General features: G+C 47.5%; 1 protein-coding gene across 1 annotated transcript in view; it reads right to left on the bottom strand.

Annotated features, from left to right (window-relative positions):
• The window catches only part of RTN4IP1 (reticulon 4 interacting protein 1), a 316,827-nt gene that overhangs the window by 153,602 nt on the left and 135,569 nt on the right, over positions 1-27,656 (bottom strand). Inside the window, exon 6 of the mRNA XM_086950968.1 lies at positions 21,645-21,693. Within this exon, the coding sequence (XP_086807094.1) occupies positions 21,645-21,693 (49 nt within the window). The remainder of the gene's footprint in view (positions 1-21,644; positions 21,694-27,656) is intronic.

Genomic DNA, 27,656 nt, shown 5'->3' with positions numbered 1-27,656 from the left:
CCGGGGGAACCGTGGAGGTCGGGGTGGTGGCATGCTGCTTGCGGGCCGCCGTGACGATGACGGAGTCAGGTGGAGGCTCGGCCCTCAAGAAGGCCGGATCCGATTCGGGAGCTCGGTACTTCTTAAGTAATCTCGAAGGGGCCGCCCTCGTCACAGCCGGGGTGAGAAACAGAGCCATAGCAGGTTCTTCCAGGCCCGGCACCAGGGGCAGGAGAGGACGAGACAGATGCCTCTGATGCAGCGTCTCGAAGATGACCGATGTCTTCGGTGTAGGCACCGTCAGGGAGATGCCGAGCTTCGCTGCGCCCCGCAACAGTACGTCCTGAAAGGCCACCAGGTCATCTATCGGGGACACTCTGGTGTCCGGAGACCCCGATAGGGTAGGTGAATAATCCCTGGTCCCAGAGGACCTCGTGTGAGAGCGAGACTCGCGCCTCCTATGGCGGTGCCTCGATCTCGTGGATGATCTGTGCCTCGATCTGTCCTTCCGCCCAGAGCGAGAGCGAGACCTGCCAGCCCGTGGGCGCTCCTTCGGTTTGCGCGGAGGGGTCTTCCTTGGCTCATCACGAGGCGTCTTCGGTTCCTCCCGGGGTTTCGGTTTCGGAGTCCCCTTGGGAGGAGCAGGCAGGGACGGCAGGGAAGTGGACCTCGGAGGAGGAACCTTCGGCTGCGGTGCGGGCCCATGCGGAGGGACCGGAGGTGGAGGAGTGTCCCCTGAAGGCAGTGGTGGTTTGGGCGGAGGGTCCTCCTTAGGCACGGGGGGAGGAGTCGGAGTCCTGGGCCGGGGCGGAGTGTACACTTCCGAGTACACCGAGCCCGGTGTCCCTCCAGGCGAGGGGCGCGGAGATCCATCCCCATCCGCAGGCGACCTCTTCCTCTTGCGACCACCGCTGGAAGCAGCGTGACTCCTGGGACTAGAGTCCCTTTTCCGCCGTTTTGGAGCGGGTGACCTGCTCCCCGACGCTGACCGCTGTCTGCTGGACGCAGAACGACGCTTCTCCGGCGTCGAATGACGTCTCCTGGACTCCGGCGTCGAGCGCCGTCTCCTCGGCGTCGACCGCCTCCCCCTCGGCGTCGAACGCCGACTCCTCGACGTCGACCTTCGGCGTCCTCTCGACGTCGGGCGGTCCGCCCTCGACGACGAGCGCCGTCCTCGCCTTGATGTTCCCGACGTCGAGGAGCCCCTCGACGTCGATCGGCGGCGTCGCCGCGATGGAGATCGACGGTGTCGCCTCGACGACGACCGACGGTGTCGCCTCGACGGCGAGCGTCGGCGCCGCCTCGACGGCGAGCGTCGATGAACGTCAATGTGCCTTCGGCGTCGGTATGACCTCGACGTCGACGAAGACGATGACGTCGACGGCGGCCTCGACGTCGGTTTCTCCTTCGCCGTCGAGCCGTCGCGCCGTCTCGACCCGGAGCCCCGGGGAGAAGGGGAGCACGCCGTCGTCATCCCTCTCGACGCCGTCGTCGATGCCATCGACGCCGACGGAGAATGGGATCGTTGGCTGGACTTCCTGCCCCTGGGGAGCCCCCCAGGGGCCTCAGCAGAGGCAGAGGGATCCCTCCCAGGCTGCCCAGACCCACCTGCAGCACGTTGGCGCCTATCCTCCAGGCCAGCCAGCCTGATCTTCAATCTGTCCCTGAGGGTCCTAGCAGAAAGTTGCTGGCAGATAACACACTCCTCAGGGCCATGATCTTCTGGAAGGCACACGATGCAGACATCATGGGGGTCGCTTTTGGCCTTCTTCCTCTCACATGCTGGGCACTTGACAAAAAGGCCAGGCATTTCGGAGCCCCAAAACGCCTAAAAACAGCACAAAAGTGAGAAGAGAACACCAAGCAGTAACAGCAACACTTTTAAAAGTTAAAAGTGCAAAAACGAATTCAATAAACCCTTGTAAAAGGGAGAGCTCAATGCCAGGGTCCTGTAAGCAGGAGCCGGAAAAAAGAACTGAAGTAAGAGGGACCTGCTATGCATTCTGGGATACTGGGAGAAGTTCTGGAAAGTTCTCTTAAAGGCACAGTATCCTATTTAAGCCACATAATGGCAGCCTATGGGGCTTGTCTGTCCCTACCTTCCTCTCTATCATTCCAGAGTCTTTGACTGGGGGAGGCAAGTTTCTCTATGGTAGAAACTGCAGGCTGTGTTGTGTGTGGTGTTTTTTTGGTGGAAATTCTAGTTGAAGTACTGGACAGTGTAGCCTGTGGATATAGGCTGCATTATTTGTCTTTAAATTCTCTCTTAAGTGTCTTTGCAGTTTCTGCATTATTTTGACACCTTAAGAGATTATTTTTGATTGCCGGGGTCCACGCACATGGGCGGGACTATTCACTAGATTATGACTATACACAGAGATCCCCTACTACAGAAAATAATATCTTGCTTCCACTCACTGCCTGCTGCCACTCTCTTGGGGCCATGAGAGTCTGTATAAACCAAGCAGAATTTAAACTAGTTGACTGCAGGTTTCACACAGACCTATTCAGTAGCTTAGTTAACCACCAAGCAATGTTACGAGCCACGATGTTTGGTATGGGACTGGAAGTTTGTTGGCAAATCATGCTAAAATAATTTGTTGATAAAACAAAAAGTAAATGACATGATTCCTTTGCCAGGGTTTGATATGTAAACAGTCACCTCCATTACAATAAAACCCGTCTCTTGTTAGTGGTGCTCAAGGTATTATATTTAAACTTATCTTTGATCTTTCCATTTCTGCAAAGTCACTAAGAAAAATGACTTCATGGAATGGTGGGGCTCACTGGTTAGAGGCAGCAGACCCAGAAGCAGAAGTCGGCCCGGGACCAGGGTTCAATTCCCGACGCGGCAAGGTCGTGGACCAAGGTCAGCGGACTCGATCATTCTCGCCTCGGTGCCCACTCTAACCAGGGGTCCCACTCGGCAACTCTGGGTATTAGCTTGCCTAATCTCCACAACGGCCCCATCAACGCCGGGGATGCCCGGCTCCACCTTGGGGACTCCCAGTAGGGACCACCCCACAGGGAAAGCCAGGACGGGTTCCCCAGCGGTATACAGCGCCAGGACACCGGCTGGTAACAGTGCGCTTTACAAGTAATACATTACATTACATTACTTCCGTAATCTTATAGAACACTGAATGAAGGGGAATTTCTTGGTTTTATAGCCCAAAACTTTACTCTGATAAATTAACATCTTCAATTTGTGAGTAAAACATCTTAGCTGTATTACTCCATTCCACTTCACCTTGTAGAGTCGGCTATCTAAAGCATTTCTACCTTTTTGTTTTTGCATATTTTTGGAAGACTATAATCATTAATGAAGCTCAATCTGACAAACACAAACTTGCATACATCCACCAAAAGGGAGTGAGAGGATGAAATAACCCAAGCACAGCCTCTCTAACAAAATATATATCACACCAAAAGTGCTAGGGTCAAAGGAGGAGTGAACAAAGTTTTTTCCCAAATCATTTGCAGGTGGCCAAAAAGATATAGATAGATCACCTCATCCACTTGTTGTTGGGTGCGATGGGGCTTTAAAAAGACTACTAGGGGGGCGTGGCCAAGATGGCGGCGTCAGCGGACTTATAGCTCCCGGGCTCCCGCTGACGGCCTTATAGAGCGCTGGCCTAGAGCCTGTTTTAGCTTTCTGTCGGCTCTTGTTTGGGGTCAGAAAGGTCCTGGCAGCATTGGGGCTCGACCCAGGTGGCGATTGTGCTCACGGGAGTAAGTTCGCGGAGGACAGCAGTGAGGACGACGGAGCCGAGTGGCGGCACCTTGGAGCCCCAGTAGGTACGGGGCGGACCCGTGGACGGGACCCCCGACCTGCCCAGAGGGCACAGTGACTCGCAGGAAGATCCCGGCAAACTGGCCTAGGCGAGAGAGTGCAGACGTGGAGAGGCCACTGCGGTACAGGACCGGTGAGGCCCGGCCCACCGACATCGGGCCTACACGGGGGCCGTTGTGAGTACGCCAGCGGGTGTTGTCGCTCCCCCGCTGTGCGGCGGGGAGTAGAGAGCGGCGGCCCTGCGGACTCCAGAGGAGAAGAGTGAAGGAGAGGTAGCCCGCCTAGAAGGTACCGAGGCATGGAGGGGAGCGGTGTGTGCGGCCTGGTCCGCTGGCATCTATAGGTCTGGGCCAGCACGGATGCAGTTGCAGGCCCGCTGCCGGATTTTGACTCTCTCCCTTTAAGCGGCTGCAGGAGGGAGCACACAACAGGACTTGTGGCAGTAGCGAACAGGGTCTGGTGTGGCCTCAGAGTGGGCGCGGTGCCCCTTTCCCCCCTCGACCAGACTTTCCGCAGGCCGAGCAGACTACGAGGGCTTGGAGAGGACCGAGCCCAGCGCCATGCCCAAGAGCCTGGGACGCAAGGGGTTTCCGCGGAGACGGCCTGCTGAGACGCTGCCAGCGGGTCTCCAGAGTGCCACCTGAGAGGATTGGAGCCGAGAACCCACGGGACGACATGTGGTCAGGTAGGCCGGTGCAGGAGATGCTGCAGGAATTGACTGGCACCACTGGGGAGGCTGACCGGCTGGGTTGGGCACCGGGCACCTCACGTCGTGGGGAACCATCATGTCGGCAGGGCCCAGAGGACCACCAAGGAGGGGAAGGGGCTCGACTGCCATCTTGGGACAGGGACTCGGCAGTTTCTAGGCCTCAGGCCTGCAGTGGTTGTGGCACCCTCCTACAGTTGAACGCTGGCCAAGTTTCAGACCTGAGGGTTGAGGGAGTGTGCGAGATTGAGAAGGGGCAGACTGGGGGTACGACGGTGCGGAGGTGGAGGCTACAGCTTGCTTGGGGCCATTGAAGGAGCGAAAGAGTTCAGTACGATGGTGCTAGGGCCTCCCCCGGGTCGGATCTCCGGGGACTGTTCAATTAGTAGGAGTCATTGGGAGGGGTGCACGCCAAATCTGCGACTCCTATAATGTTTAGTATGCGCCATGTCCACCTCCAGGGGGCGTAAGGACAAGACCTTGAAGGATCTGTTTGCTTGTTTGCTAAAGCGCAAGCGAGTCAACAACTCAACCCCATGCCTACGAGTGTTACCCAGCCCATCTCTGGTCAGGAGGAAGGGTCGGAACCCATCACCAAATCCTTCTTGGAATCACTGTTTAACACCCTGCGGGAGGATATCCACACTCCGAAACAGGAATTCGCGAGGGAGATCAAAGAGGTTTGCAGGGACATAGATGGTATTGGCGAGCGTGTGGCGGACCTAGAGGGCAAAAGCGATGGGAAAGACACCGAAATAGCGGCACTACAGCAGGAAATTATACGGATCCATGACCAACAATTCGATCTGCATACCCACCTGGAGGACCTAGAGAACCGCTCCCAGCGCCATAATGTACAGATCCGGGGAGTGAAGCTGATTGATGACACAAAGGACCTATTCCGCTTTGTAAGGGAACTCTTCAACCACATTCTGGGGCGCCCTTTGGATGCGGAGCTCCGCTTGGACAGGGCACACCGGGTGGGTCCCCCACGCTCTGCCTCGGCTCCACCCCGGACATCTTAGTATGTGTGCAGGATTACCGCACCAAAGAAGAGATCCTCCAAAAGGCCCCCCAGATGCACCCCTCTCATTTAGGGACCAGTCACCGGTTCTGTTCCAGGATTTGTCTTCCCTCACTATGTAAAAGCACAGAATCTTTAAACCAGTCACGACATTCCTGTAACAACGCAACATCTCCTACAGCTGGGGCCACCCGTTCCGCCTTGTGTTCAAGTTGGATAATAAACTCCATCAGCTACGCTCCCTGTCAGAAGCCTGCCGTTTACTGGGCATTGACCCACCAGCTGAAGACAGTGACTCGACCAGCCAAGCCATGGAACAAGACGATTCTAGGCCTCAATGGCGCCAACAGAGGCGACGATGCCGAGTGAAGTAGCCCCTGCGGCGGTGATTGTGGAGGGCCAGCGGGCCGCAGTGGAAGCGGTCGCATCGGATTTAGCTTCGACCCAACCTGGCTTACTTTTCAAACTTTCTATGGCCAACAGTTTGCTTGTTCTAGGCCTTGGGCCGTTGGCAGGAGGGGGTACATTGGAAATCGATGAACTACCTGTTTTGCTGTGTTACCAATCATCTGCGGATGACTGACAATATGTTTGAGCGTATTTTTCTTATTTATTGGGGGCTTTTTGGGGTTGAGTTTGTGCAGGGAGGGAGTTTAATGTTCTTTGTCCACCAGGCGCTTAAGATTAAGTCAGGTACCCGAGGTTGGAACCCTTTGGGGAAGAGCACTTGCTGGGCTTTTAGATCTTTTCCTGTTCGCATACTTCGCTGGATGCTCACAAAGGACACAGGGTAGATGCCGGTCCCGGAGCTTAAAATACTCACACTTAGGGGTCGATTAGGATGGCGGACGGACTTGCGTCCGTCCGCCACCCCTGAGTAGGAGGGACCGTCCGCATGGGCAGCGGCGGTCCCTCCATGGCAATTAGGATGTGACCGCCACCCTGGCGGTCACATCCTGTATGTTTTACATTGCGGCGGGTGCTGCTTGAAGCAGCACCCGCCGCAATGAAAAAAATGAAAGCAGTGCATTTGCATGCACAAAGCGGCAGGCACCGCGCGGTGCCTGCCGCTTCGTGCACGCAAAGGCAGGGGGGTACCATAGGTACCCCCCATGTGCACCCCCCACTCAACCTTCACCCAGGGGGCCCACAACGGGCCCCCAAAGTGAATGTCCGTATGCTTTTCCACGGCGGTAAAGCAGCCGTGGAAAAGCATTACTTTCCCTACATCCTAATATGGCTGGCGGTGTCTGAAAGACACCGCCAGCCATGTTAGTGCTTTTCCGCCGTGGTGGCCTTCCGACCGCGGCGGAAAAGTGGAGGACAGATTGTGAGACCCACCAGCCATCCTAATTTGGCGGTGGGTCTTTCAGGCCTCCTCGGCGGATTCCCCACATACTCCGGGCCGGCGGTGGCTTCCGCCGGCCCGGAGTATGCGGGGAATCCGCCATCATAATGACCCCCTTAATGTGAGAGGGTTAAATAACCCAGTTAAGCGCAGGGCCGTACTGTTATGCTTAGAACAATCCCAAGCCGACATCTGCCTCCTACAGGAGACGCATCTGTTATAACGAGATTGCCACCGTCTCCGATCTCGGAAGTTTCCGCTCCAGTTTTTTTTTTCTAGCTACACCAAGACGGCGAGGGTCGCTATACTGGTGTCCCAGAGATTCAAGGGTAAAGTCATACACAATTCGGCAGAGATTAAGGGTAGATTGTTGACCTACAGGTTCTCTTTAGGCACCACTACGTTTACTGTTGGCTCCATCTATGCACCCAATGAGGGTCAGGAGAGGTTCTTTCACACTGCGCTCACAGAGGCCACAACTACGCTAGACCTTCACATAGTGCTGGGGTGACCTGAACTTGGTTTTTGACAACATTTTGGATAGATCGTGTCAACGCACCACCCAAGCTGGAGCTCTCTCTGCAGAGGGATTGTCTCGTTTAGGAGAGTTAGGCTTCAGGGACCTATGGCGCAGCTTCCACCCCCAGGAGAGGGAATATTCTTATTATTCTAATGCGCATAAAATATATGCGTGTCTGGATTATCTGCTCGCGTCCTCATCTACACATGCACTAGCTTCTAAGGTGGAGATTGGGGTTGCCTCCCTTTCTGATCATGCCCCGATGACTGTTGTCCTTTCCCTCCCCCGGCTCAGCGCGTGCAGCGGACATGGCGCCATAGAGAGACGTTATTGCATCGCAAGGAGGTGGTCACACGCATACAGTGCGCTATCACAGACTATCTCCCCCACAATAGTAACTCAGACACAACGCTTGCAACACAGTGGGCGGCTCTGAAGGCCGTCATAAGAGCAGAGTTTACAGCGATTTCTGCCGCAGATAATGCTGAAAGGCAAAGCAAGCAATATGACCTCACCCTGCAAGCCAGGGAGCTGGAACAAATGCACCGGAGAACGGGGCCGCCTAGGGTTTGAAGGAAGCTGAAAGCGTTCATTCAGCAGTTAGCAGCTATCGATCAAGATAGGGCTAAGTATGAGGCCTTGCGGCTATGCCACGCATATTATACTGGAGGGAATAGATGTGGGCGGTTATTAGCACACAAACTGAGTGAAGCCAGGCAGCAGCAGCCGGGGAAGAAAATCCTTAGGGGAGACAGTCGGCGCGTCATGGAAGATCACGATATTGCAGCAGCCTTCAGGGATTTTTATGCCGACCTCTATTCTGGTGATACCACTGGCGACCTAGAGGAGGATGCGTTCCTAAACTCCATCCCCCTTCCAACCCTTTCGAAGGATCAGGCGGACCATCTAGAGCGTGACATCCGGCCGGAGGAAGTTATTGCTGCCATCTCCCGCCTCAAATTCTGCGCTCAGATTGCCCCTCTTCTTGTGCGCCTTTTTAATTCCTTCTCGGCGCCAGAAGCGATCCCGAGTGATCTCTTGGAGGCCTCCATTGCGGTCATACCGAAGCCGGGAAAAGACCGGTCGCAGTGCAGGGCGTATCGCCCTATTTCTCATCTCAATGTAGACCTCAAATTATACACAGGGATTTTGGATGCCCGGCTTGGAACCCAAATGGGAGGCTTAATCGATCCAGACCAGGCTGGCTTCATCCCGGAACGCCAAACCTATGATAATACTAAACAGGCCCTACATCTAATTGAGAAAGCAACACGCACTACCTCGGAGTACATGATGTTGGCTATCAACGCCGAGAAGGCGTTCAATAGGGTCCATTGGCCCTATTTAGCGAAGGTACTGGAGAAGGCGAAATTGGGACCGAAGTTCCGTACTTATGTCCTGAACTGTTACAAATTTCCGGCGGCTACGGTGCGAGTTAACGGCTATACATCCCCTTGGTTTGCCATTGGAGGGGTACGAGGCAAGGGTGCCCCTCCTTTTCGCCCTTTACATGGAGCCGCTAGCGCAGAATTTGAGGCTTAACTCAAGAGTATCGGGGATCAAATTTGGGGGCTATGTCCATACAATTAGCTTATATGCGGACGACGTCCTGATTTCGTTGTCCCACCCGAAGGAAGCATTGCCCGCGTGTCTTGAGGACCTGGAGTTATTTGGTCGAGTTTCTGGGTTTAAGGCCAACATGGGTAAGTCAGTGGCCCTTGACCTGTCTTTAGAGAAACCCATCCGAGATCTGTTGCAGGGCTCGTTCCCCATTCAGTGGGCGACAGAGGCGGTTCGCTACCTGGGGATCCAGATTGCCCTCTCCATGCGGGATACAGTTAATATCAATTACGCCCTGCTGAGAACTAAGATTCGAAGGGAGTTGGGGCGGTGGAAACACTACCCATTGTCTTGGTTAGGCAAAGTCGCGGCGATCAAGATGACTGTCCTCCCTCAGATCTTATATTTATTTCGCACCATTCCTCCACGGCCCGCACTAGGCTGGATAAAGCAAACACAGTTGGAGTTGGCTCAGTTCATATGGAACGGGCGAAAACGGCGTCTGAAGGTACGGCTGGCGATGCTCCCGCTGGAGGGAGGAGGAATTGGACTTCCAGATTTGAAGCTCTACTTTCAGGCGGCTCAGTTACGTCTTTTGGTGGAATGGAGTAGATGGGAGTCTGAAAAGCACTGGTTGTTCCAGGACCATGCAATGGCTGGTAGGCCCCCGCAAGAAATTCCTTTCCTACGTAAACAGCACAGACCCCCCCAATCTCTACGTCTCATATATTACACGGATTAGATTGGAAGTCTGGGACCAGACAAACGTTAGCCATGAACACACCACCTTCCTGTCTCCTCTTATTCCTACCATGGACAACCCTGACTTCACTCAGGGTTTGGGTTCAGTGGCCTAGGCGAGATGGAGGCCAGCAGTATGCCGGTACCTCTTTCATATGTACACGCCGTGCGGGGTAATTCCCTTCTCCCAGTTTAAGCAGGAATATGGGCTACCAGAAGAGGAGAGGCTTCGATACTTGCAGGCTCGGCAATGGGGGCTTAGCGAGCAGGTGCGCTCCGTGGCAGATAGACATCTTACACCTTATGATTACTGGTTACTCACATGCAGGACAGATAAAAAATTAATATCAGATCTATAAAAGATGCTACAGGTTAAATACACACGTTTATAGCACCGGTAGGGCGCACTGGGAGAGGGAACTGGGCAGGACACTTAGTCATAAGGAGTGGGAGGGAATATATCACAGGGCGCGACACTCTGCATACCACATGGGGCTCACGGACACCCTTACTAAAATTGCAACCTACTGGTACTACACCCCCGAACGTCTCCATGTAATGGATCACAGTAGGGATGCACTGTGCTGGCTACGGGCAGGTGGGTACACTAGTGCCTTTGCTTTGGGACTGCGCGCAACTCCAGAGGTATTGGAAGCAGATTTTAGACGAGGTAGATGCGCACTTTCATCCTACGTTCTCCTGGGGCTACCGAACTCCCTGACATACCCGCTGCGCTCCCGCAGAGGTCGCCTGTTTGTGATAGCGTTGGGCTCGGCGATGCAAAACATACTCATGCACTGGCGGACGGCGCATGTTCCTACATTTCACGGGTGGCTCCATCGCCTCTGGCTAGTGCTTGGTATGGAAAAGCTTTCGTTGACAGTGGCTGGGGAGGGAGCCAAATATGCAGAGCCGTGGCAGCCCTTCTTGTCCTTGCTGGCCTCGGAGTTCCGTGAGGTCACCTGCCCCCGATACCTTAGATTGTTGCGTCTCTCGGAGACGGAGTGTTGAGGGCCAGGTTGGGTGTGGAGTGGGTTTTGGTGAAAATAGACGGTGGACATTGAACATGTGTGGTGGGTGGGTAGGGTAGGGTAGTGGTTTGGAGGGGGGGCTATGGTTCTGTGTTCCTTTATCTTGTTTTTTTCCTATTACGGGATTACATGCACTAGCTCTCCTCGCCAGTCTAAATTCCCCATGGTATTGATGGACTCATCTGCCCCTTGACTCCTAATTCGCATTACACCAACAAAGGTAATGGCTATATCAGTAAATGTACAATTATTTGTGTGGCAATCCTTCAATAAAAATGATTTAATACTAAAAAGACTACTATCTTTGCATGACACCAATCTCGTGAAAGGCATCTGTTATCTACAGCAGCATTGAGTGCAGCTAAATATGGGGTCGTCAGTAGGCACTGGAACTTTTTGTGGAACTCACATGGGAAGCCATTCGGGCCTGGTGCCTTGCCCGAACGTGTTCAAAGATGCCCCCCTTGCTGCCTGACAGATATCCAGGACAGGGACAGGGCTAATTCAGTGGTCGCAGCCTTAGCTGTTTTGGATTGAGCACACAAACCCTTAGGCACACAAACTCTTGGCCAATGAGTAGAAGATTTTATACAGAGCACTATCCATCTTGAGATGGTCAGTTTCTGCACAGTCTCCCTTTTCTTAGTTCCTATGTATCCCATGAAGAGTTGATCATCTACCTGGAACTGCTATGAGTGATCAAGGTAGAACGACAAAGCTCATTTTGGGTTCAGACAGTCGAGTCTCTCTTTCTCTTTGAAGGGGTGAGGTGGAACAAGGAAGGTAGGCAGGGTGATGTTCTGCCCTATATGGAATGAAGGAGACACGTGTCCGGAGGACCAGCTTGTCCAGATAGCAAATAGTGCAGGGAGGGTGCACCGGGAGCGTCTGCCATTCGTTGACCCTCCTGCTGGATGTTATGGCCACTAGAAAGGCAGTTTTTATGGTCAACAGCCTGAGAGAGCAATTGTGCAGAGGCTCAAAATGTGCACACATCAAAAAGGTGAGATCACGATTTAGATCCTACTGGGGCATGATGAATGGGCAGGGGGAAACATGAGCTGTAAGCCTTCTAGAAACCTAGTCATAACAGGTAACTTAAATAAAGAAGGTTGTTCTGGCAATCAGAAAAATTCCGAAATGGCTGATAGATAACCTTTAACTGGTTATCTATATAGGTATATTACATGTTCGGGTGCTTTTTGGGTATAAAAACCCATATTTTATAAGAAACCGTGAAATATGAAAAATATCTCAGAGTCCATGTAAAATGTGAATTTCATCATTATAATCACAGCCACCAAACTACTCTGCAGAGGTTTTATCATTGACACATCTGCAACAATTATGCAGCAGAGAAGACTGAAATATTGCTGCAAGGTTATCTAACCTATGCGCAAAACCAAAAATTATGCAGCAAATTTTCTGGAACTATTATCTTCCTCCATCTGAGCTTGAAGAAAATTTTGTGAAACCAAAAAATGATGTTGTAAATCATTTGACAAATGTGGCAAACCCATAAATATGTGGTAAACACGGTGGCCTTACAGTCTTATAAATCTTGCAGTGATAATATCAACAATGCAATAGAAGAGCAATGATTTAATTGGTGGGGTAATTATTTGTGCATCGCGAGGACGCAAGAAATGGTTACCTTAGGGCACGAGTTATAGTTACTTAAAATAACTCTTACTATAACAGCTGAATTTCTATGGTTTTGTGCATGTAAATTCAGAACCTAACTATAAAGTTTTTTGTGTGAATTTCTAAGGTATTTTAAATGCTAAATCCTAACTATAACGTCCCTGTAACCTTTGTTTTGTTACAGTGAATTTGTATATTTTTTTAAATGCAACGGGGGTTGCTTTGTCCTTCTTTTGCCTCGTTTGTTTTTACTGCTTTCTCCTTCCTTTCCCACTTTTTTCTAGAGTGCTTTTTTCCTGCATTTGCCTCGCTTTTTACTGCTTTCTCCTTCCTTTCCCATGCTTTTCTGAGTGCTTTAGCCTGCTTTTGTATTATTGTTTTACCAATTTCTACTTTCTTTTCCTCCATTTTGTGCCCCAGGGGCCACCACCCCCGGGTCTTTTTGTAAATATTATAGGGGGGCCACGCAGACCCCCTCCATGAGCTCATTGAGAGGGACAACTACCTCCCAAGGACTTCTTTTCTTTACAATGGAGCGGGCCATGGGGACCCCCTCCTGGGGCTCTTTGAAACCAACGGGACCACCGTTGGTTTCAATGTGTAAAAGAAGGGGCGCGGGGACCCCAGGGACCACCTCCTCCCCGGGTCCAAATCTTTAATTGAAAATGAGAGGGGAGTCCCCTGGAAAGATTTCCTCCCTTAGGAACCCATCCCCGTGGCCTGGCCATACTTCACTAGGAGAGGGGGGCTACATGGCCCCCCTCCCCGGGACATTTTGGGCCTCGGGAATCTCATCCCTGGGGCCTGACCTTAATTGAATGGGGGAAGGGGACCACAAGGCCCCACTCCCAGAGCTGATTTCAGCTGCAGGGACCCCACCCCTGAGGTCCGGACCTTATACTATGGGGAGGGAAGCCGTGCAGTCTCACTCCCCAGGCCGAATTCCGCCCCGGGGACCCCAACTCCCGAGGTCCAGCCATGAACAAATGGGGTAGTGGTCCGCGTGCCCTCCCTCCACAGGCCAATTTCCTCCCCGGGGCCTGGCCTTTATACAATGGGGAGGGGGACGTGGGGTCCCCGGGGCCTGGCCATGTCACCGGAGTGTACCCCGGGCACCCGTGTGCACTGATACTGCGGGGTGAACCTCAAGGCCTCTGCGGTCCTAGACAGCCTCCTGAGGGAGCTGGCATTCCTGCAGCAATCAGGGAGATGCTTTAAATAGCAGCTCACTGCTTAAGGGAGCGGTGTTTTCATCTGCTTCCCTGCACGCATATTTGAAGTAGGGAAGCAGATGAAAACTTTGCTTTCTGAAAGACGGAGCTGTTTGAAAGCTTTGGTTTGCAGAAAGCAGAGTTATGTTTGCTTTTGCTTGGCAGAAGCTGTGGGCTCCCATCACCCAAAAGCAACCAGGTACCTGCAGAGGGTGGGCACCTCAGGAGTCAGCCCTGGGGGGTAGCAGTCCTCAGGGCCATAAATGGCTCCACGAGGGGGGCTGCGTGGCCCTCTCCATCATCGAACGTAGCGTTGGGGATTTGGTGGACCCAGGGGCAGCAGGGGGTGGCACGCGGGACCCCCCCACATTAATGTTACATGTTTAGCCCTGGGGAGGTAGCGGTCCCCGGGGCATGAGCAGTTAAAGTGTTGGCAGCCAATCACATTTCAGCATTGGGACTGTTGGACCAACACCTCCCAGGGGCAATTTAAAATATGGATGTGGGTGGGCGTGCCGTGAGGACCCCCATCTCCCTGGGGCAAAATCCAAGAAAGGAGGGGGGCAACACGGGCCCCCACCTGGAGCCATACGTGGCCCTGGGGGACTACTACCCTCCCCCCTGGCTCCAACCATGTCCTGGGGTGCCCACCCTTAGGACATAGCTGTTTGCTGTGGCTTGGTGGTAACTTTACCACTCCTGCCAAGCCACAGCAAAAGCTCTGCTTCCAGCAAACGAGAGCATGAAAAATGCTCTTGCTTGCTGGAAGTGGAGCAGAATAGCTTTCGCACACAGGGAGTTGCCTTTCCCTCCCTGTGTGTACAAGCTATGCTGGCTTCTGCATGAGGCGGGGAACCAGCAGGGACCGCAGGGGCCTTCAGGCTCTCCCAGCGGTCCCCAGCAAAGTCACTTGGTCCCCTGGGTGGGACCAGGCCATCTGGAATGGAGGCCTGGTTATGGGGAATGGGGTTCCTGGGACCGAAATCGGCCCGGAAGAAAGGGCCCCAGGCGGCCCCCCTCTCCTACCACTAATTAAACATTTTCTTTAAAGGGCAGGCCCCAGGGGATGGGTCCCGGGGGCCATAATTTTCCGGGGAGATGTTTGCGAGCGGCCCCTCCTCCTTATTCCCAAAAGATCTGGACCGGACCAAAATCGGCCCGGGAAAGGGAGGGCTACTGGTCCCCCTCTCTTAAATAAATTTATGAAAAATTAAAAAACGTCCGGGCCCTGGGAGGGAGGCCGCACGGCCCCCCTTCCCCATTCCAAAGAGGCCTGCACGGCTGATTGCCGGAGGCCCTGCCCCCTTTTAACACCTCTCTGCAAACGTGCCTCCTGGCACACGACTAGTAGAGGAATACAATCCCCTTGGCTCCTGAGGGCCCTTGGGGGCCAAGAAGCCATTTTGTTCCCTTTAGTAAGTCCCACACAGCACGATTACTAAAATCTGGTTGGAGGCCCGCCCCCTTTCTCCACAACTCTGCAAACGTGATAACGAGTTAAAAAAAAAGTCAAAATTCACTGAAAAAACCTAAGGTTACAGGGACGTTATAGTTAGGCTCAGATTTCACTCATACAAAACCAGAGACATTCAGCAGTTACAGTTAGCTGTGCTAATTACTATAACTCGCACCCTGCAAGGCTGCTTAGGACCTCACATAGTACATCACTCATGACATGGTCAGTGACATCACTGATGACTTTATCCATTGAATATATATATATATATATATATATATATATATATATATATATATGTTAGGAATAAATAGTTACATTACATATTATGTGCGTGTTTGGATGCTTTTACTCTTGTATAGCACAAAATAATGACAGCCTCTACAGAGCTTCACTTCTTTCTTAAATTAGGAAGAAAATGCTTCAAAGATATCTGAGTTTAACCATACATAGTTTACTGTATGAATAGTACTCTATTTGTGAAAGCCAAGCAAACCAAACTATTTTAATTGAATTGATAGCAACACTGTGCTGGTAGTAGCTTTAACATTCTCAGAGCATAAGCTTGGCCCATTAAAGTTCAACATTTTAATTTCATTCAGTGCCCTGTGTTAGTTTTAGCTTGCTAGTAAAACTTTGATTTCTATAGCCAGAGTGTGTGTTTAAGCAAAGCATGTTTGAATTGTAACCACACAATTAAATACATTTCCCTTCTTCTTACTACAATCAACAGTAAAGAGAAGTATTTCACACATTCTTTTCAAGAAACCTTTCCCGTTTACAAAAATATTGATTCCATGCTAATTACATCTAAATAAACATGTAATATAAAAGATACACAACAGGTAACTTGTGTAAAATATCACTATATTGCCGTCTTGTGGTTTTGGTGACGTTTACTATCCACTCAATCATTGGTCTTGTGGTTTATTATGTCATTAGAACCCATCAATGGCAGGACCGAATCATGGTACAGTTACCTGTTTAGAATATTTTATATATTAGACATAGAAAGTGCTATACCCAGCATCTATGGTTATGCCATCTTGTATATCCATACTCTATACATATAGTACCACATATGTAGACTAAAAAACAGCACAGGGCATCATATGGCAAAAGCTGCTGCCATGTCCACTGAATTTCTGACACATTTTGGACATAAATTTGCAGTGTGAAATGTCTATCATTGTCTGGGGCAGTCATGTAGCCAGTGAACCCTAACAACACTTTGAATATTTTTTTTCACAACAAATTGTACTGTCAACAGCCATAACAACCATGATGCAACCGGGTTTTTCAATAGCTCAATATACATAGAAGCAATATTGATGTCGACTTTTACAGTCTCAATAAAACAGTTTAGAATCTAACAATGTTAAAAATATTAACCCAACAATAAACAGCAGTGCCATACACCTACAATGAATCTAATACATGCGATTCCCAGCCTCCAAGATCTAATAGCTATATAGTTGCAACCATGTTTATTCCACATCATCTGTCTTTTTTGTCAGTTTTTAACTTGTTGATGCAGCTGGAATGGGCTCTAAATACAGCCCCCGATATTCCGCCCACCTCTTCCAAAGCTTGGGGTGTTTTCTGGGGCACCCCCTCGCCTTAAATACTGGTAAATCCAGCCCCATGCAAAAATCAAGCACCCTGGGGATGTGTCTTTCCATATCCTTGCTATATCGCGTTTCGCCAGTGTAAGGCCAAGGAGTAGTAGATGGCACTTGTATACATTGTCCCTGATACAGTCTGTGATGTGGAGCATGACTAATCATGGTTAATATGGGATATCTCACCCTAATACTTCTAACAGACACGTGATTACTCCCCACCAGAACTTCGAGAGTGCTGTACACTGCCACACAGTGTGTGAGAGTGTCCCATCAGTGGTTTTACAGCGCAAGCAGAGAGGAGAGTCAACTAGTCCTGCTTGCCAGAGCCTGTATCAAGTGAAATAAACCCTATGAAGATACTTGTGTTGTATGAGTCATAAATATGCTGCAATGGCTACGCGTGGATTTCAGTGCCTCGGCCCAGTCATCATCATCTAAGGGTCCTAGGTCTTCCTGCCAGTCATCTTGTGATTTGCCAAGTGTAGTGGGACTGTTAGTCACAAGTGTTCGGTATATCTTGGTGATCTTGTCCTTTCCTAGTTCCCCCATAAATACTTTAGCCTCAATAGGGTTACAGTTGGGTATAGCTTGTTGGTGTGTAAGGTATGGGGAGAAAGCATGGCGGAATTGGAGGTATTTATAAAACTGTGAGCGGGCATATCATATTCTTTTTGGAGTTCCTGGAAAGACTTTAGAGTCCGGCCATGAAGAACATCTCCCACCATAGATATGCCAATGGCCTCCTAGCCCCAAAAGCCAGACATCACTTGCCCATTAACCCAGTTGACATCCACCCTGCAGTGGCCACAAGAAGGATTTATGGGCATTCATATACAGCCCAGAGGTCTCTCCAAAAATCTGCATTATCCTAAGTAGACTTTAACACGACCTATTAGGGTGTGTAAGGAAAAAAAGGACATCATCCGCATATAGCGCTATGTGATCTGAGACTTCTCTGGACCATTCAAAACCACAGATCTGTGGGGCTATCCTCACCCAGGCTGCGAGTGGTTCCATAGACAAAGCAAAGAGGTACGGAGCAAGGGGGTAGCCCTTGCGAGTACCACTCCCAATGGAAAAGGTCTATGGGGTCGAATCTGCCACAAGAACAGAGGCGGTGATGTCAGTATACAGAAGATAAATATAGGTAAGAAGGCAGGGACCAAAATACAGTTGACTCAAAAGTGCGAAGAGGTAGGTCCAGCTAAGCGAATCAAAGGCTTTGTCGATGTCAGCTAGGAGAAGCGCCGGCGGTTCTTCAAGGCGATTTACTGTCGCAATGGTGTTATGTGCATGGCGAATATTGTGTCATGTTGCATGGCCTGGCATAAAGCCAGCGTGCTTGGGGTGGACTAGATGTGTAATATATGGTCAAATGCAGTTGGCGATAACCTTTGCAAGGAGTTTAGCCTCTACATTAAGAAGCGATATTGGGCGATTTGAGGCGTGGAGGTCAGGGGGTGCGATCGGGCTTTAAAAAGACTACTATCTCTGCATGACACCAATCTCGTGGAAGGCATCTGTTATCTACGCAGCATTGAGTGCAGCTAAATATGGGGTCTTCAGTAGGCACTGGAACTTTATGTGGAACTCACATGGGAAGCCATTCGGGACTGGTGCCTTGCCCGAACGCATCTCAGATCATGCCCTCTGCAGCTCCTCAGCCATTATTTGAGCATCCAGATCCTCTCTCACCGAGTCAGCCAGGGCTTGTGGAGGCAAATCATCTATGAATGTATAAATATTAGAAGGCAAGAGAGTCTCCATGGGAGCATATAGGTCTGCAAAGTATTTAGCAAAGCTTGCCGCAATTTGTACTGGATCAGTGAGTATCTCCCCGGCAGAACTACAAATACTCGGGATGCCTAAGGGACAGAGTGTCCGCTGACATAGGCGGTGTAGCGGTGCACTGGATTTCTCCCCCCACTGATATATCCTACTGCAGGGGACTAACCATGTTATTTTTGCCTCATCTAACAATTCGCTGCCATATAATTGATGCACATGGAGCAATTGTCGGCGCGCAGCACCTCCATCTTCCCCTCTACCTCTGTGCCCCAGGTCCATGAGTTGGGCTTCTGTCTGTATCAGCTTCTCGTGGTGCTGTTTACGCTGTGCTCTGCGGAATGCAATGTCTACCCCCTGAAGAGTTGGTTTCATGGGCTCCCACAAAGTTTCGCGGGGATTCTACTGTCCCTGTATTATAAGAGAAATAGTCTGAGATGGCTGTATGCATATGTAGTCTGTAGTGCTCATATTGCAAGTGCCATGGCGATAGCCTCCATCGGAAGGGGGAGTGTCTGGAGTCTTCTCGCAGTTTCAGCAGTATGGGGGAATGATCGGAGAGGCCCCTAGGTAGAATGTCTGCTATCTCAAGTCTGTGGATGTAGGTTACAGACATCCTTATGTGGGCAAGCAACATCATTCCAATCTCCCCCGACTATTGCCAGACCGGGGAAATCTCCCCACAACATCATCAGGAATTCTATCAGGTTCCATGCTAATGGCGGGGGCATATATACCAACCAGAGCAAGCGGCTCACCATATAGTGTACCTGCGACTATAATGAATCTGCCCTGGGGATCCAACCATGTCTTATCTTGTATGTAAGGGACTCAGCGGTAGATCAAAAGCGCCATACTCGAGAGCCTCTAATAAATCCGGAATGAAAAATCTGGCCGTAGCCAAATCGAGCTAAACACGGTGTCTTATTGCCCAGCAAATGGGTTTCTTGTAGAAGCAGGACGTCAGCTTCATACAGTTTAGCCTGGCGCAGTACATCCCCGGTTTAATCTTATCTAAAAGGCCACGGACATTTCGGCTAACAATGTGGAGTCGCCTATCTTGAGCCTCTGTCATATCTTGTGGCATGTTTGGCGGTGATGTATATGCGTAGGAGATGATGTATGGATGGCGTGATTAAATGGGATGCTGCATGCGTAATACGAAAACACGGCACTGAAAACAAACAGTAACTTTCCCTTAACCCACCTCCTGTCCCTCCCACCCCAGTACCTCATGAACATTGAAGTACCTGTCACGGCACGGTGAGCGTCCCAACCCCAACGGGGCCAGAAACGACTCCCTGCCAATGGATCCCCAAAGAACTTTCCTTGTACATACAAGTGTCTTAAAAATCAGGGGAATGCGCCGATACAAATAGCAAAAGTAAAGTTGCTGTTGGCCTTGGTAGGCGAACTTCTGTTGTGGACATTTAGTGCCGGTTGACCCCTGGCGAAGTCAAAGGGAGGCATGTACAATGTAGTAGTGGCTCTGGTGCTTCAGACTGGCACCCTAACCTGCCACTACAGCCAGGAGTGTTCCGGGTCACGCACTCCTCAGGTGTCCGTCTCTGCTCCCAAGTCCATACAACTGGAGCAATATATTACAGGGGACATTGAGTCCCTTCAAATGTGGAGCTCCCCTCATCAGACATCTCCCAGATCGGCCAGGTGTCGCACCATGAGGGGCGGGCCGCTCTCCCGCACCTGTGGTGTCCCAAACAAGAGAGGGGGAAGTGGGGCGCCACAGCAAGCAATCCGCCCCGGCCACTTGCACTGACGCAGGCACCTCCTCGCGGTCCAATATAGCCACCGATGTTCAGGTCCAGGGTGGCACTCTGCGTAATTGTGCCCACTTCTCAGATCCAGCCGCCCGCTGCCCTGGCTGGACAGCGGGCCTTGCCTGCTAGTGATCGCTCGGCAGATGAGCCCCCGGGCAAAGGCTCATGATCAGGGCACTACCTTCGCTGCCTCCATCAACATGGGCTCAAGGCGACGGCAGCACGAACAGATATGGCCGTCGGGGTCTGGACGCCGGCTGTATATCCCTGTGGTCCAGTTAACCACAAACAGCATTTATGAGCTGCTCCTCCTCGTTGGCGGCACACAGCAGCACTGCCACTCCTCTGGGGTATGTTGTATATTCTTTGCGGTGGTGCGTCACGTGCTCCGGCACTCCCTTTCCTCAGGGGCCGGGGATCCCTAGGCTTCAGCAGTGTATCCACCCTTGGCCGCTTCACTCACCCGAAGGGCGATGTCGAAATGAATTTGGAAGCAGCAGGGAAAGGGTAGAACCTGAGCAGGGCAGAAGTGCATATTTAAGGGCAGTTGTGGCAGGATAAACAACGGATTTCTGTAGGGCTATTGGAGCTTCTTTACGCCATGTCCACCACATTACACTTTGAATATTTTAATGAAAACACCCTTTGGTATTAAACAAGGAGACTTGCTTTAATTCTGCAAGAATTAATTGCCCATAATTGCCAATAATTCACAATTGCCCATAATTGATTCTCAAGTCCCTAGGCGTTGCTAAAACAAGTGTTTTGTCTCATTTACACATCAAAACAAACTGAAATCCACCACCAACTTTGAAGGGAAAACCACCACCCAATCCTACCCACCTAAAGATAAAACCAGAGCTGTCTCTGATAATCCTAAATGTTCTTTATATATTTGACAGAAATGATGAAGAGAGTTGCACACACTGTAGAGAGGGATATCCAGAGTTTGAAGTATACACTGGAGTAAAAATGGAACAGTATACAAAAATACAGGTTGTCTTGAGAACCATTTTTGTTCTGGAATATGGCAAATTAAAAATGTACATCTTCTAGAATTGCACCTTTTAAAGTTTTGTGTCCATTTGTAAACCACCAGTGTGTTTAAAGACCAGTTACAGCACAGGTAGTAATTAAAGCTTCAAAGCAATACACCAACATCCTTTACTCTTGTGACACCATTTACTGAGCAGGTAGGTTACCTTCTGCTGAGATTGGCAAATGGAGTTAACAGTGAGGATCATTTCAGTAAACTGGATACCTGACAATCATCCACTGGTATAATGGGGTCATATCACAGGGTACATATTCTTCTCCTCTAAATGACATTTGTCTGATATGATAGAGCTTCATTTGAATACAGTTGTTTTTTCTAAGGCTGATGATTGAATACCTGATGAACATCAAAGGGTATTAGAAACCGAAAAATAAACATTTATATACCTGAATAGCAGCAGTGCCAACTCCTCCTGAAGCCCCATATATCAGAATACTGCAAAATAAAGTCATTAATTAATGAAATAGTAGTAACCTAAAACAGAAACTACATTTTCTCGCTGAAAAATGTAACACATTTAAATTTTACTGCAATATATAACGTATATTGATGATCAATAATCAAATTCAGTTGGGTTCAATAAAACCCTGGCTCAGTGATGGAATTTAAAGATCACAAGATGCAAGTAAAATACTTTAATTTATGAAACAAACTGTTAAATTCGACCAAAACGGAAAGTGCAACCCCCATGCTCAATTGAGGGAGATTTGGAGATGAGAGAGACATTACATATTTTTAAAAGGGTTACTAAAGGAGCATTTTAAAAAAAGGTAGCAAGAAAAATTGACCTAATGCTGGCTCGTCCTACTAAAGCCAACAAAAGTTTCTGATACCCAGCTTTAAGAACGTTCCTAAGTCCAGTGCATAAACATCTGCCAAATGCTAGGATGACCAAAGTCACAATGAACCATTGGGGCTGTGCATTCATACTTCTTTTCGGGGGTGGTGGCATTAGATGGTAAATCCTTTTAAAAAGCCAAGTCTTTCAAAAATATTCTCCTTAAATAATTTCTTATCGATGACACCATGCCATTAACCATCCAAACATTTGGACATAGCAATAGAATAGCAATAGCTCATGTAATCATCCTAGTTGGAATAAATAGGGGTCTTTATAGTGTGGATTTAATGCAAAAAAATGGAGAGGACAAGGCCTGGCTTTAATCAAGAAATCAAACATCAGGGACCTAACAATCTTGTCAAAAAATATGCGTTGCTATGTTATGTTAAATGAATTTATAGAGCGCATGGCTGCCCCAGCAACAAGGCATCTCAGCGCTGTATCTAGCAGAGCGGATAGCGAGGAAGCTAGTGACTGTATGTGGCTATCATAATAACCAAGTGATATTAGAGGGAAATCATTTTCAGAACATCCCACAAGGAATTCTAGTTACACAAGAATGACTCTGTGCCATATTAGCAGAGGTCTGCCGAAATGTTGAAAGCCTTACTACATCTGCTCGTTAGAGGCATAAAGAATAGATTAGACCAAATTATGCTTTACACCACTGTGATCCAAGCAATTAACTGACTAAACAAGATGCAGGCACTTGGTTTTGACCATGGATTGTGGTCAAAACGAAGTTCTTGGGTGTCTCTTTTCAATTACTTACAATAATATGATCTCTCAATGAGATACCTCAATGAAATTGCATGCTGGTCCCAGCTGGTAAACGGGTGAACGCAGGGGTATACTCTTGAAACGTTTTAAAATGTGGATTTCTTATTTTACATGGGCTTTCTCTTTAACTAAAGCAAGAACAACTCCTAAATTAGGGATCTTTCTAAAATCGTTCTTATCCTCAGCAGATGACAATCTTATTGGACAGCAATATCAACCAATAGCTGTTTTCCGGATTTGGCTATGGTATTGGAAAAGGTTGTGATTGGTCACTTTCAAACACACCCGTATACATATTCTCTTCTCCACCTCATTTAAGGTAGGTTTTTCCCAGCTGATGAGGCCTAGTGAGCCTTCTGTGAAAAAGCAGATAATACGTTGGCTTCTAATCAGTGAAACAATAGTTTATTGGTTCTTTTGGACCAGAGGGTACATACCATTCTGTCAATTTAATTAGGATTAATAAGTATGGTTTTCAGCAAGGAAAAGCACTGGCCATAGTGCCCACAGACACATCTGCTAAATTCGGTGGTGGTGCACGCTGTGTAAATGTTCAGCACAACGGAAGCAGCAGTAAAGAATATTTCACGTTTTTAATAGATATAAAGAAATTGCAAAGGCAAGCCTCAAACTGATGGAAACGCGTTTCAGTCAAACAGATCTTTACTGAACCAAACTCAAACTAGTTTCTTCTTCATTGATATAGACAAAAGACTCTTCATGTTCAATCATAGACACCGAGAACAGACATTTAACCTTTGGTATGGTAGGACTCCATGATTTTTTTTAAAAGACATGTTAAGCAATGTCACTTACATTGAGATTTTTTTTAAAGAAAGAGAAAATTAAATGCAGTTATATTTGTAACTTGAACTTAAACTCAATTATCGTAATTGTTTTAGCATGAGTGTGAAATATTCCGCTTGATATGCTATTGCTTAGCACTTATGCAACCTCTAACATAATTGGTACACAACATATAATGTTTTTATAATCTGACAATCATATTTCATGCTCCATTTAGCCTGTTGGTTAATAATCATGACTCTGTGGGCAAAAGGAAGAAGGTGATTTAATTTCAGTGAGTGTTGGAATTCTGAGATTCTGTGCAATGCTGTTCAAGTTATAAAACACCTATTTGTCATTACAGGTATATTCCACGTAAAGGAAAGGATTTAGAAAGACATCATCTCATATTTATTGATGTTTGAGCATTAACTCAGAACTGTATTAAATTGGGAAATTGATATCAACCACTCAAATGTAACCCTACCACACACATTTCCATATTGTATATAAAGATAATAATAATAAATCAGGATTGCCAACATTTTAAAACACTTTGCATATGCCACTTTTAGGTTGTATTTATCGGGATTACAATCATTAAAATCATAGATGTGTAATTCCTCATAGGGCTTTCATTTTAAAATACACAGGAAATGATTTCCATTATCTTCATGAGATTTTCTCAAAAGTGTTATACATGGTCAGTCTCATTGCCCCCAAGTGGGCACATACCGTAAATCCAATTTGCTTAACAAAGGTTTATCAAAATATGGCACATCATTAAACCTCTAACTCTTCAAGTAGGTACTTGAAAAAAACATTCAACAAACACTACAGGATTTACATTCTATTTAAATAAGGAATCAGTCTTTGTACTGTGTGTTAAGCTGTATATTGTAACTTAGTTATTATTTGATATGTTATGATGTAAGTAGAATTCTAGACTCTTTGTGTCTAGAATTCTATTCCTCTCTTGACTCATTCACAGCCTATACTTTCCATGGATATGTTGTGGGTCACTGTCTTCTGGATTAAAACTTCTTTTTATCAACTAAACCTTTTATTAGCCTGATTACTTTTGGAAGACCTTACTACATTCTTTGGCGATGATTTATGTTGTGACACACTAACCAACTTTCGAAATTATGTGATTTTTTAACTTTTTGTCTTCAATGCATTACATATACTTTACTTCTTTGGATTGCGAACCTTTACTTGTGACGTTTTCAACTCGGACTACCAATTTTTAATTTTGAACTTTGCTGGCGTTTTGGATTTCAGACTTTTCTGGAGCTTTAAGTTTGTGCCTGTGTTTGTGCTTGGACCTAATGTACATGGATTTGCAGCTTATATTTTTATGCGCTAATAAATGGATTTGCTGTTCCTATTGGGAGTGTACTTTTTGGCGTAATCTCATCGGCACATGCTCTTGCATATCAAGGTATGTTACCTTGTTAATTGCAGTTTGCCGTTGCCTCTGTGTTATTCCTTGAAGTCTCATTCCGCTGCGCAAGACTCTGCATTTTCCAAAAAGTCGTTCTGGCACCAAGCCTCCATTTCCATGAACGCTTCATTCTAGAATCCTGATAAACGCTGCAGCAACGTACAACGCTCAACGTATGACATCGCAGTTTCGTCATTGACCTCACGTTGTCAGCCATTTTGTACTTCGCTTCCTTAGTAAAGCTTCACCTTTATTTCCGACGCTACGAAGAACATCATTTTGTCATTGACCTGATGTTTTCAGCCATTTTGTTGTGGATTTCCATAGCAACGATTCCTCTTGGTTTTTTTTTCGACGCTGTGCAGCATTTTTCATCGTTCAGCGCTGCTAAGAGTTTACTGAGAATCTTTTTATTTTAACTAAGAATTCTCTGTATAGTCTAGTTACAAATAATATATTACTATTATCTTATTTTTTTTGTTTGTAAATGTGTATTGCTTCACCTATTTATCTACTCAGTTCAAGCAAGTTTGACATATTCATATTTTCAACCTGTAAGTATTATATACCATTTACTTACCTATAATGTAGTCATCTGATAACAATGTAATGCAACCTCCTCCTTTTTTAGACAAACCTGGAAAACCCAATACTCCCTGGCATAAATGGTTTCGCAATTTTGACAATTATTTAGAAGCCATTGATGCTTCAGAATATTCTGCATCTAGAAAACTAGCTATTTTATTTAATCATTTAGGTGATGCGGTACAAGACGGTTTCGATAACTTACCTCCTGTACCAGCTCCTTCTGGTGTTGAAAATTGGGATGTGTTTTCTGAAGCTCTTGCTAGAATTGGTAAACAATATGTTGATGAACCATCTGTTATGGTCGAACGTCATGTTTTTTTAAACGTAAACAAAACCAAGACGAATCCATTGAAGATTATTTAGCTGTTTTACGGGTTCTTGCTGCGAAATGTAAGTTTGGTGACTATTTGAATACTGCCTTACGTGACCAACTTGTATTTAATTGTTATAACCAAAAGATTCAAGAAAGAATTCTCACATGTAAGAATTCTTCATTAGATGAAGTGATGGATTTAGCACGTAGTATAGAAAGATCGGTTGTTTCTTCTAAAATTCTTACCCAAGATCCTCAAAAGGTTACTGAGAGTTCTAAAGTATAGCATATACTCCTGTCACTAATGTGAATGCAATAACTAACAAACCTAAAGTAAACCGTACTTTTGAAAAGAAAGGTACATGTTACCGTTGCGGTTCCAAATTTCATTTGGGTAACTATGTAAATTGTCCAGCACAAGGGAAAAGGTGCAACACATGTAAGAAAATAGGACATTTTTATACTGTCTGTAGAAATGTTAGAGCAAAGAGTAAGATAAATTTGCTTAATATTAATGAAGATGATCCCAGTCATGACATGAGCAATTTGTTGTCTTCAATTGAAATTAATGTGTTGCAAGATGACTCCAAGAAATGTAAAGGACCAATATGTTGTGTCTCAATTGGCAGTATTGAACTTAATATTATGGCCAATTCTGGATCGCCTATAACGATTTTAGACAAAAAAAGTTTGACAAGTTCTGGTCTATAAGCATTCTTAAACCTACTGACGTAAACCCTAAGGCTTTTGGCGAATACGATATGGACATGTGTGGTTATTTTTCTGATTCCATAAAATTTAAGGATCGCACTATTTATATCAAGGTTATGTAGTTTTCAATGGCAGAGACATTCTTGGTTGGCAAGACCAAGCTAAGTTTGGAATCATCCTTAGACCTGGTCGTTCTGAACCAGTTATTTTGGGAGATCTTCCTATGGTGTCCAGTGTACAAGAATTTAATCAATTTCCCATTCAGATCCTATACTAAAGGATCTTTGTGTGACATATTCAAATGTATTCTCAGACAAAGTAGGTTTATGTAAAGGATTCAAGCACACTATTCTACTCAAGAAAAATGTAGTTTCTGTAATTCAAAAATGTAGACCTGTTCCACTGACGGCTCGTGAAGACTTAAAAAACTTTTACAACAAATGTGCTCACAAGATATTATTACACCAATAGAGTCTTCAGAATGGGTTTCTGTGGCAGTAGTAGTGCGCAAAAGTTCAGGCGATATTCGTCTGTGTGCGGATTTAAGGATGTTGAACCGCAATATTATTGTTGACTGCCATCCATTGCCTAGGATACAAGAAATGTTAGCCACAATGGGTGGTAGCAGATTTTTCCCAACTATTGATTTGCTTCAGCATATCACCAAATCCCATCATCTGAGGAATCTCAGCATCTCACCACGTTTGTGACTCTTTTTGGTGTTTAGAAGTACAAACGCTTGCCGTTTGGTTTGGCATCCGCGGCAAGCGTATTCCAACGCTTGATGGATCAAATGTTTTCCGACTGTATTGGAATCCAGACATTTCAAGATGACATCTTGATTCATTCCAAAACTTTAGAAGAACATTATGTGCTTTTGGAACAAGTACTAAAAAAATTGGAGTTACAAGGTATGAATGTGAATAGGAATA

Source organism: Lissotriton vulgaris, unplaced genomic scaffold (genome assembly GCF_964263255.1).
Source record: "Lissotriton vulgaris unplaced genomic scaffold, aLisVul1.2 SCAFFOLD_683, whole genome shotgun sequence".
Lineage (NCBI taxonomy): Eukaryota > Metazoa > Chordata > Amphibia > Caudata > Salamandridae > Lissotriton > Lissotriton vulgaris.
Note: the sequence above shows the minus strand (reverse complement) of the source record. Positions and strands in the feature narration are given on the sequence as shown.